This window comes from Vombatus ursinus, unplaced genomic scaffold (assembly GCF_900497805.2).
Source record: "Vombatus ursinus unplaced genomic scaffold, bare-nosed wombat genome assembly UNPS02004179.1, whole genome shotgun sequence".
Taxonomy (NCBI): Eukaryota; Metazoa; Chordata; class Mammalia; order Diprotodontia; family Vombatidae; genus Vombatus; species Vombatus ursinus.
The window spans coordinates 46127-58140 of record NW_020943957.1 but is presented as its reverse complement, the minus strand read 5'-3'; the positions used below and the strand labels follow the sequence as shown (position 1 = coordinate 58140).

At 45.4% G+C, this 12014-nt stretch overlaps 1 protein-coding gene across 2 annotated transcripts in view; it reads left to right on the top strand.

The window, feature by feature from the left end:
* Window positions 1-11052, top strand: part of CLCN5 (chloride voltage-gated channel 5) — a 70586-nt gene extending 59534 nt beyond the window's left edge. For both annotated transcript variants that reach the window (XM_027876869.1, XM_027876878.1), the window contains 6 exons: window positions 4440-4520; window positions 4729-5271; window positions 6693-6879; window positions 7944-8342; window positions 9616-9832; window positions 10638-11052. In XM_027876869.1, coding sequence (XP_027732670.1) covers window positions 4440-4520; window positions 4729-5271; window positions 6693-6879; window positions 7944-8342; window positions 9616-9832; window positions 10638-10728 — 1518 coding nt within the window. In that variant the 3' untranslated portion in view covers window positions 10729-11052. The remainder of the gene's footprint in view (window positions 1-4439; window positions 4521-4728; window positions 5272-6692; window positions 6880-7943; window positions 8343-9615; window positions 9833-10637) is intronic.
* Window positions 11053-12014: the final 962 nt, after the last annotated feature.

Genomic DNA, 12014 nt, shown 5'->3' with positions numbered 1-12014 from the left:
ACAGCTGCCCCCAGAGAGTTTTTTCTTTAAAAATTGTTTTTCTTTATTAGCTCTCCTTCCCACTGCTGTTGCACTGAACAGTTTTTTTTTTTAAATGAAAACGAAAACCCTCATAAAAATATGCAGAGTCCAGACAAATAAGTCCCCCCACTGGCCATATGTAAAAATGTCCATCTCCTCTTTCTGCCTTTTCAACTCCTTACTGCTCCAGTAGGAAGCGAGGAGCATGCTTCATCTTCAGTCCTCTGGACTTGGGGTTTCTTGTTGCACTGATCAGAGTTCTGAGGTCACTCAAAGTTGGCTTTCTCCATAATGTTATAATTGTAGAAATTGTTCTCATTTTGCTCATTTCACTCTGCATCAGTTCATAGAAGTCTTCTCAGTTTCCTCTAAAGTTGTCCATTTCATCATTTTTTATGCTATGATAATATTCTATTACATTCATATACCATAATTTGTTCAGCCATTCTCCGGTAGGTAGGCACTCCTTTATTGTTGTTCAGTTGTTTTTTTAGTTGTTTCTGATTCTTCCTGCCCCTATTTGGGATTTTCTTGGTAAAGATACTGGAGTGGTTTGCCATTTCTCCAGCTCATTTTACAGATGAGGAAACTGAGGCAAACAGGGTGAAGTGAATTGCCCAGGGTCACACAGCTAGTAAATGTCTGAGACCACATTTGAACTCAGAAAGATGAGTCTTTCTGACTCCAGGTCTGGCACTCTAATGACTGCAGCACCACCTACCTGCCCCAGATACTCCTTTAGTCTCCAGTTTTTTACTGCTATAAACGGTTTTGTACATATGGGTCCTGTTCTTCTTTCTTTGATCTCTTTGGAATATAGGCCTAGTATTCACTGAGTCAAAAAGTATGCACAATTTAATAGCTTTGGGGGCCTAGTCCAGATTTCTTTTCAGAATGGCTAGACTGGTTCACGACTCTACCAACAGTGTATTTAAGGTACCTGTTTTCCCACAGCCCCTCCAGCATTTGTCATTTTCCTCTTTTGTCATCTTAGTCAATCTGAGGGGTGTAAGGTGGAACCTCAGAGTTATTTTAATTTACATTTCTTTAATTATTAATGATTTGAAGAATTTTTCATCTGATTATTGGTAGCTTGGATTTCTTCCTTTGAAAACTGCCTGTTCATGATAACCTTTGGCCATTTATCTATTGGGAAATGCCTCTTAGTCTTATAAGTTTGAATCAATTCCGTATATATCTTGGAAATGAGAACTTTATTAGAGAAATTTGTTGCAAAGGTTCTTTTCCCTGTTACCTGCTTCCCTTCTAATATTAACTGCATTAGAGTTGTGCCAAACCTTTTCAATTTTACATAATCAAAATGAGCTCATTTTATCTCATGTGATTATCTCTACCGTTTACTTGGTCATGAACTTCCCCCTCTTCATAGACCCAACAGGTAATTTCTTCCTTGGTGCTGTAATTTGTTTATGACATCATCCTTTGTATCCTTATATCTTAGGTCATGTGTCCATCTGGAGCTCATCTATCCCCAATATTTTTCAGATGAACTACTCTCTGCTCCTCCCTAATCTAGTATTTGTGAAGTTGATTTTCTGAAAGCAAGTGTAACCCTTTAAAGTGAATAGAAATAAATGTAATCTTAGGATACTCAGCCCAATATTTGAGTCAGCCAAGGTCATTTTGGATTCTGATTCTGTCATCTGGTATGCTTACTCTTCCTTCCAGTTTTGGGGTATCTGGAAATTTGATAGGCCTGCCATCCGTGCCTTTATTCCAAGTCATAGGTAGAAATGTTTTCTAGCAGACAGCCAAACTGAGAGCTCTGGGGCCCCTAACTGGAGACTTCCTTTCAAGTTGACATGGAAGCCTGGTTCCCCATACTCAATAGAGAAAGAGATGCCTCTGTGTCTCCTTTCATTTTCAGGGTGTTTTTTTCAAAAAGAATCAAATGACTGTGACATCACTAGGGTGTTTTGAGGTTTGCCAAGGCCTTATACACACGTTGTCTTGTTTGCACCTCCTAAGCTACCCTGTGAGGAAGGCTCTGAAGCATTATTGTCCTTTCCTAATTTTACAGATCAGGAAAGTAAGGCTAAAGTGGTGACGTGATGTACCCATGGTCACATAGCTAAGAAGTTCTCAGGATGGGATTCTGAAAAGGGACCCCACAGCACCAAGCTCGGTCGGCACTGTTGCCAGAACAACGTCTTGCTGTCTCTTCACATTATGTTGTAGTTGGATCATCGATAGGTTTGAAACTTTTTGTGGGACTTGGTGTAACGTGATGATCTGATCTGTTCCCCTCTTCCACCCAGCCCCTATCCTATTTTTCCAGCACCTTGGGCTTATCAAACACTAGACCATTACATGCATTTGGTTTGAAAGGTGGCTTTCATTGATCTGTTCTGCTCATCTACTTTTCTGGGTTTTTATCCAGTGTCCTGGCAGTTCTAACCATTCCTCCTTTAGAGTATAATTTTATTTTATTTTATTTTTTTATTTTTAGGCAACTGGGGTTAAGTGACTTGCCCGGGGTCACACAGCTAGTAAGTGTCAAGTGTTTGGTCTGAGGCCAGATTTGAACTCAGGTCCTCCTGACTCCAGGGCCAGTGCTCTATCCACTGTGCCACCTAGCTGTCCCCTAGAGTATAATTTTGTATCAGGCGGTACCCTTCCCCCATCCTTATTGTTTTTCATTCCTTGCATTGCTATTCTTTACCTTATGTTTTCCATATGAATTTTATTAAATTGTAGGAAGCATATCCCATTGGTGTTGCTTTTCATCTCTAAATTAATTTGGATAGAACTGTCAACTTTACTGTGTTAGTGCCCTTGAGCATGAATATTAACTACTTCTCCAACTATTTAGTTCTTTTTTTATTTCCATAAAAATCGTTTATAGCTGTAGTTATCGAAGGCTTGTGTGTGGCATGGAACATTAATTTCCAGATGCTTACTACATTGCTTCATCTTAAATGGTTTTTTTATCTGTTTTTCCTCCTCTGTGTTCTGTCTGGAAGGACTGACTATTTTGTGGGTCATTTTACATCCCACTGTTTTGTAGAATTGATATATTTTCTTGATTGATTTTTTTTTTTTGGCAGATTTTCTAAATAAACCATTGCATTGTCCACAAGTAGAGATAGGTTAGTCTTTTCCGATCCACTGTTTATTCTTTAATTTCTTTTTACTTCCTTACTGCTGTAACTAGCATCTCTGGAACAATGTTGAGTGATCATGGTGAGAAGAGTAGGCATCCTCCTTCACCTTGGTGTTAGTGGGAAAGTTTTCTCCAGGCTGAACACCCCCAGTCTTTCCAACTGCTGCCCCCTCCCCATGTGGCATGATCTCAAGGCCCTTTCCCCTCTTTGGCTGATCTCCAGTTTATCAAAGTCCTTCCTAAAATATGGCACCCAGACCTAAATACAAACATTCTTCTCGATGTGACCTGACCGGGTCAGAGAACATATGCTCCTTGGTCTTAGGCATAGATTTCTCTTAATGCAACTTAAGATAACATTAGCTTTCTTGGCTGCTTTATCACTATGTTGACTCATATTGAGCTTGCAGTTCACTAAGACTCCCAGATCCTTTTCCAGTAAACAGCTTTCTTACCATGCCTCTGCCATCTTATTCTTGTTTCATCTGTAAGGGGTGGGGGTGGCCTTGGTGACCTCTGAAGTCCCCTTCCAGCTTTAAAGCCATGATCCTGTGACATACGATAGGCGCTTGTTGATTGATTGGTTGGATGCCCTGGCAGTCTGGTGGGTCCCCATACTCAGTTTCTTCCCCATGCCAATCACCGTTTCTGAGCTATTGTATATTCTTAACATTACTATAATATAAAATATATGTTATCCTCAATAGTCAAATGAGCACATAGTGTGATCTATATCATCCTATGTAATAGCTCCTAAAATATAGTATCACAGAAGGTCAATAGATTGACTGAGGAAGACTCCAAGTATTAGCGTGTCCTCTGAGCTCACATGGACACGTTGTTGGTATCAGTGATGACCACTCAGCTCGGTCACTTGCTTTTTTTATTGGAGGGAGGTCTCACCTAAAAATGCTTTTGACTGACAAATGAAATCCCCCATGTAAATGCCTCAGACTCCATCTAAGGGAGGGCCGCCTGACCCAAGGGCCGAATTCACGGGAGCAATTACTGTGTCTACCTTCCTTACTAAAGAGAGACCCTCTACGTGCTTCAAGCTCTTAGATTAATAGGTTGTCAATAGTCAAAGGGTTTATAATGTTTAAGATTGTAATAAATCACAGTTAAACCTCACTTCTTACAGTGCCTTCACGGATCAAATTAAACTGAATTGAATTTTAGTCAACAGGAAATGGGAGATGCATCTGATGGTCTTAATCTTAATTAAACAGTAGCAAGCTTTTAGATCAGATGTCAAAGTAAGGAAGTAGACTAATCACATAGTTTGGTTTTGTAGGTTTTGTCGGCGGCGGCGGCAGCAGGTGTCTCTGTGGCCTTTGGAGCTCCCATTGGCGGGGTGCTATTCAGCCTGGAAGAGGTAAAGCTGGTCCCTGGCAAAATCTCTAAAGTCCCTCTGCCTTCCATGTGATCGTTCTGGTGGCCTCGTGCCTGGAGAGCTCTCTGGAGGGACTGGAGGAGGGCATTGAGGGCATTGGGACCATGAGACCCCTGACCTGTTTGGGTTCTTCACAGAAACACTTGCTGCTTGGGGGCCTGATTTGTCTTTCTCCTCTTCTCCCTTGCAGGTCAGTTATTATTTCCCCCTCAAAACACTGTGGCGATCTTTCTTCGCTGCTCTGGTGGCAGCATTTACTCTGCGTTCCATCAACCCTTTTGGGAACAGCCGGCTGGTTCTGTTTTATGTGGAGTTTCACACTCCATGGCATCTCCTGGAGCTTGTGCCATTTGTGTTCTTGGGGATCTTTGGGGGCCTCTGGGGAGCCTTCTTTATCCGAGGCAACATCGCCTGGTGCCGTAAGCGCAAGAACACCCAGCTGGGCAAATACCCGGTGCTGGAGGTCCTTGTCGTGACAGCCATCACAGGCATCCTGGCCTTCCCCAATGAGTATACGCGCATGAGTACCAGCGAGCTGATTTCCGAGCTCTTCAATGACTGTGGCCTCCTGGACTCCTCCCAGCTCTGTGACTATGTGAACAACTTCAATACCACCAAAGGGGCCAAGCTGCCAGACAGGCCTGCCGGGGTGGGAGTCTACACAGCCATGTGGCAGCTCTCTCTGGCCCTTGTCATGAAGATTCTCATCACCATCTTCACCTTTGGGATGAAGGTGAGGGATCCTTGTTTGCACAAGCTCTGCCTAGATGCCGTTACATGCTTAGGGGGCCTGCTAGGGCACTTGGGAAACACAGCTCTCCATTACCCTCCCACAACCCTTTTTGATGTGTTCTGGAGCTTGCTAGAAAATTTCCTCTCTCCACCATATGTTCCCTGCCTTGAGTTCTTATGAAAGGAGAAGCAAGTAATATGCTCTTCTTGTCTCTGTGCTCCTCATAAAGGGCAGGAGACAGCACTAGATGGCAGAAGGAATGGGGAATCCTCTGTGTTTTTGGTAAGTATATTTTGTAGCTAAGCAGCATTGGAGTGATCAGTGTGGACCCTTCCAAGGTGACCTGATATCTTCCCCAAGGATTCATGGGCACGCTTCAAGTTTGTTTTTATAGCTGAAAACCAGGACCAATTCTGTGCCTGGACAGATATTCAGACTTTTACCAACAGAAGTCAGTGTACTGTGCCTTTCTTTTCACTTCCTTTGAAAATAGCCTCACCTCTCTTTTTGACTCACACTCCAAAAGAAACAAAAAGGGAAAAATTTCAACAATCCTTCCCCTCTTAAGCCTAGCCATCAGCAAAAGCCTTTTCTACTGAGACCCTGAATTATGTCTGCATCACCTCACCACCACCACCACCCTGGGAAAATGGGAGCCAGGCAAAATAGTAAGACTCGAGAGAGAAGCTCTGTTCGCTCCAGAACATCGTCTGAGATGATATAATTCATCTCCGCCATGGATAGTTTTTACAACGTGGCTTCATTATTTAGTTTGAAATGAAGCCCAGCCATAGTTAAATGGAAGGACTGAAAGATATTCCAAAGCCAGACACAAATTATTCTGTCATTTTCTATTGACCACAAACTCTCTGGGCTAGAAGAGACCTCAGTGGCCATTTCTATCCTGGCCACCCCTACCTGCCAGGGATGTGGTAGATGGGCTACCTGGTCAGGGCTGGGTAGGACCAGATGGCCTCTGGTGACTCTTCCAGTTCTGAAAGTTTGAGCAGCCTCATGTGAGCAGTGAGGGTGTCCATGCGGCTGCCATAGCTCATGTCTAAGCACGAAGAATCGGGTACAGAAAAATATCTGCAGAGGAGAGCAGTTCCCTGTTTCTCCTTTCCTTTAGACAAGAGCTCTTTGCCATCCGTGGTTTTGGCCTCTAGTTCTCCGGTATGGAGAGCTCAGGTTCTTGCCCCACATGGCTCCCAGTTCAAGGCAAGGTATCTAGCCCAGAGATCCCAGAGATCCAGTGGTATTGGAAGGCATCTTCAAAACGAACTTTGGACTTTGGTGAAAATTCCTTTCTGGGACCACACAGATAAAATAATTGTCAGTGCTCAATTCTATCCCTGAATGGTATACAGTCTGTGTTTTTTTGAAAGTCATTCCTTATTAATCACACATTCCTTCTTTTGCAGGTCCCCTCTGGTCTCTTCATTCCAAGCATGGCTGTTGGCGCCATAGCAGGAAGACTCCTAGGTGTGGGAGTGGAACAGCTAGCTTACTATCACCATGACTGGCCCATCTTCAGTGGTTGGTGCAGCCAAGGAGCTGATTGTATCACACCTGGCCTTTACGCAATGGTTGGCGCGGCAGCCTGCTTAGGTAAAATCTCTGTGTTGGTTGGAGCCAAGTGCTGGGTATTCCATGTTACCTGCAGGTAGCAGTAGGTGGGAGCTCAGTACGGTGTACAGGCCACTACATTTGGGCCAAGTTTGCTGCCTACGGTGGGATCTGGAGCAGCTTAGGTCTGCTGTCTGGCTCAGTTTCCCCCTCTAGGCCTCAGTTGCTGCTAAGCTCTAAATCTTTGATGCCATGAAAATGAAGGTGGTGAGCCAAAGTGAGGGATTTTGAACAAACATCAACACCCTTTGTGAGTTTACGGTTTTAAAGTGCTTTCAGAAAGAATGCTTTAGATGTGTAGACATTGCTTTAGGGAGTCAGTCGGATTCACAGAATTACAAGGGGTCTGAGGGGTCATCTGGTCCCACTCTCTCCACCCCCCTCTCCCCGCATGCTTCGATGGCCGTGTTAGAACCTGAGTATGTTAGGTGCTTTTCTCAGGGGCCATCCCGCTGGCTGACAGTGTAGATGCTGCTTCATTATGCTGGGCTTCCTGGGGCTGCACATTTGCCATCATCCTGACACTCTTCTAGCCCTTATTGCTAGGTGCTCACTAAAGAGATTTTCCTGACCAAGTCACCCTCCTACTCAAGAGACTCCGGGGGCTCCCTGTTGCCTCCAGGATCAGCTATCAAATCCTGGGCGTTTAAAGACATGGAAAGCCCTTTCCAGACTGGCCCCTTCCTGCCTTTCCAGTCTCCTTCCACTTCACTCTGCAATCCTGTTGCCATGCCTTTGGACTGGCTGTGTCCCCCTCCTCACCTCCATCTTTTGGCTTTCCCGGCTTCATTGGAGACTCAGCTGACATCTTAACCTCTGAGATGATTTGCTGTCGACACTGTCTGTATCTTGTGTGCAGATTGTCGCTTGCATGTTGTCTCTCCCGTTAGAATGTAAGCTCCTTGAGGACAGGGTCTGCTTCATAGCTCAAGTGGTTGGCACAGTGCCTGCCTCGAAGTAGGTGTTCAATAGATGTTTGTTAATTGACTAAATTGATTTTTCCTAATGAGGCCCTCATGTATTTATACAAATATTATACTTTTCAGGTGGAGTGACTCGTATGACTGTGTCCTTAGTTGTCATCATGTTTGAACTCACGGGTGGCCTGGAGTACATCGTGCCCCTAATGGCTGCAGCCATGACCAGCAAGTGGGTGGCAGATGCCATTGGGCGGGAGGGCATTTATGATGCCCACATTCGCCTCAATGGATACCCATTCTTAGAAGCGAAGGAAGAGTTCACCCATAAGACTCTGGCGATGGACGTGATGAGACCCCGTCGCAGTGACCCAACGCTCATGGTCCTCACACAGGACAGCATGACCGTGGAGGATGTGGAGACACTAATCAGCGAGACCACCTACAGCGGCTACCCAGTGGTTGTCTCGCGAGAATCTCAGAGGCTGGTGGGGTTTGTCCTCAGGAGAGACCTCATCATCTCAATCGGTAAGGGGTGAGAGGGCTGAATGTTCTTGTTGGAAAATGTGGTTTCTCATAAGTAGGCACGTGTTTTGTTCCGTGATAATGTTGGTGACTGTGATGTGGTAAGTGTTTGAGAACACGCTGTTTGGGGTGTATTCTGAGTAATTGAACCCTAACATACCACCTCGAGATACGGAGCAGGTTAGCCTCAGATAACTCAAGGACTAAAATGGGCCTGTGAGAGTGATACTCTCTGTCGCCCTATCACCGCAGCCTTCAGCTTCACCTAATTCTAAATATTCAGATTTGGAAGAGCTGGGGTTGAATCCTAGCTCTGACGCTTCCTTGCTGTGTGAACATGGGCCTGGTCATTTTCCCTCTCTGAGCCTCAGCTTTCTCATCTATAAAATGGGGCTAATTACCCCCATATGCCTCCCTCAAGGGGTGGTTGTATAAATATTAAAGCCATACAAATGTGAGTTCTGATTGGATCTCTCTTCTCAAAAAAATCTCAGGAGCTCCCATCACATCCTGAGGTATGTATTCCTCAGCCTGACATTCAGCCTGACTCCAGCCTCCTTTTCCATCCCCATTGTGTTCTTCCCCTTCATGGGGTCTAATACAAAGTATGGTGTGTTCTGGGCACATTTCCTGATCATTTGTGCAGCTCTTGCTACCAGGAGTGCCCTTCCCCACCCCCGCTCTGTTCTTCTGATTCCTGCCCCTTTACTCACGTGGCCTTTACACCACGTGCCATCTCCTCTGTGAAACCACCTAGACCCTCTTCGTCCAGTGAGCCCGGGCAGCCCTGGAAACAGTTAAAGGCCTTTACGGGACCTGAACCTTGTGCCTTATGTCCCTCACGTCACAGTTATCTCTGTACGTGGCCTCTCTTTCTCCTGCTGGGAGCAGGGGCCATGTCTTAACCAAGATCTTTCTGTCTCTTAAAGCACCAGGATACAATAGGTGCCAAATAAGTGTTGAATGACCCCATTTAAATCTGAATTAGTGGTTCTCAGCAGCATGGTCCAGGGGAAGGGGGCCAGGATTTGGAGTCCAAAGAACATTGCTTCAAATCCTGGTTCTCCTTCTTTGTACCTGTGTGACATTGGGCCAGTTGCTTGACGCCCTGGACCACCGAGGATATCTAAAAGACATTTCTTACCAAAGAAAATGATAGAAGCCAGTTGTGTGAGGCCATGTTGATGGACAAAGCACTCCCAACACTTTATTACACATGTGCTTCGTTTGTTTGTTTGTTTGTTTGTTTGTTTTTTTTTTTTCATTTTTCAAATAGAAAATGCTCGGAAGAAGCAGGATGGCATTGTGAGCACATCCATCATTCATTTCACGGATCATTCACCTCCACTGCCCCCACATGCTCCCCCGTCACTCAAACTTCGCAACATCCTGGACCTCAGCCCTTTCACAGTGACAGACCAAACACCCATGGAGATTGTGGTGGACATATTCCGAAAACTGGGACTTCGCCAGTGTCTGGTCACACACAATGGGTGAGCATGTCTGTGTAAGGTCAGAGATTTGAATCTGGTAGAAGGGAGATGTGTATCTGGGTAAGCATGTTGAGGGATGAGAGGAATCCCATGAGGGTAACGGCATTCATTGGCCAGAGAGACAGACTTCACATAGTCCAACAAAATGGTGGCGATGGGAGCTTGGTGTCCTTACTGTAGAAATGCTCCCCTGCCACCGAGATACAGCTCCCTGTTGCCTATTCAGTGGTCCTGCTCAAGACTGTGAGGAATGAATGCACAGAGAGAGAGAAATGGAAAGCAACATTTGCTCCCTAAATTACCTTCAGGGGTACAAGTCATTGTCTTTAAGAGTTGGGAGTGGGTGGGGCAGCTAGGTGGCACTGCAGGGGATAGAGCACCAGCCCTGAAGTCAGGAGGACCTGAGTTCAAATCCAGCCTCAGACACATGATACTCACTAGCTGTGTGACCCTGGGCAAGTCACTTGACCCTGACTGCTGCAAAACAAAACAGAACAGAACAAAACAAAACAAAAAACAAAACAAAACAAAAAAAACCCCAAGAATTGGAAGTGGGAGCAATGGGCATTACTGCCCTGTTTGCTGCTTGTGCCCAGGTGGCTTTCTCCTTCCTCTCCAATGCCCACGGGCATGTTTGGGTCTTTAAAAAATAGGCTTCTAGCCCATAGTAGCCTTCTTAGGCCTTGTGCTAGTAGCATAGGCTAGTGAGTGCTATACCCCAGAACCAGGGGACAAGGGGGACTGACTGCTGATGGAGCAGAGGTGGGGATGGTGTTTTTTCTTGACTTTTGTATTTACGTTCTAGGAGGCTCCTGGGAATCATTACCAAAAAGGACGTATTGAAGCACATAGCCCAGATGGCGAACCAAGATCCAGATTCCATACTTTTCAACTGAAGTCCCGAGCCTCACTGGGAACGCGACACCCAGAAGATGTGACGCCGGCACTGTTGTTTAGAAAACCTGTGTACCCGCTGCAGTGACTGGAGCATTTCCCATTTGGGAAGGAGGCTGATAATCATGTGTTGTTTGGGACTGCCCTCTCAGCTCACCCGTTGCACTACAGAATCTTCTCTTTTAGGAGAGCATGCTCCTACAACGCAAAGATTTCATGAAGGAGTAAAAGAAAATTGCCATAGGAGAATGCTCTTCCTTTCCCTTGTGCTCCCATCCCGCTCTTTTCCCTCCCCCCTCTCCTCCCCTCTCCCCCCCCCCTTTCTTTTTCCTTTCCTCCCCTTTCCTCCCCTTCTCTCGCCTTCCCTTGCCCCCTCCCCTTTTCTCCCCTCCTCTTCCCTTCTGTCCCCTTCCCTTCCCTCTTCTCTCCTCTCCTGTCCTTTCCTTCTTTTTTTTTTTAGTAAGATCTTTATTTTTTTAACTTTGGTAACTAATGATTAGCCAGCTTAGCCATCACTAAAACCTCTGCAAGGAACCTCTTGGCCTTTGTGGCCCTCTACACTGTCTTCTGGCCCTCTTGGAGGTCTAGACCTCCAAACTTGGACTTTACTTGGTTTACTGACAGGAAAACCGAAAAGTCCCATGGGATTCTCCCTAGATTAGGGGAAAGGGGGGGGGGGGGGCTTCATCTCACAGCAGGTGGTCTTATGCCTGTTAAACTATTTAATGGGATTCCAGATTTTTGCTATCCCCATATATAGGGTGTAGGCGGGAGAAGGGAAACTCGCCAGCCTTTCTTTGTGTGAAATTCCCAAATCCTCCCAGAATGCTGCTTGATTTGACCTCTTGCTTCTGTAGCTTACTCGTTTACTTGTCGCTCACGCTCCTTATATCAAGAGCAAAAATGTTATACTGCTTTCTCTTTGCCTGCAAAAAGATTCACTATTAATCAGCTAGATTTGGAAACAGTAGCAAAGAATGATTTCTTACATGTTCCTGAAACAAATGCTATGTGAGAATTGATTCATTAAAGGACACAGGGAAAAGAAAAGCCTTAGCGGAGATGTGATAGGTACCTTCAGGTGTTTGAAGGTCTTTTCATGTGGAAACGGGATGGAACTTTCCCAGCAATGGGTGGAAAACACAGACAGGCAGTTTTAGGGTTGATGTGTTTGGAAAAACCTCTTAACTGTGAGAGCTGGGCTTAAATGAAATGGGTTGGCCCAAGAAATGGTGGCTTCTGCCTTATTAGTGCCCACTTGTGGGGTCCTTGGTCAGGCATGGACTAG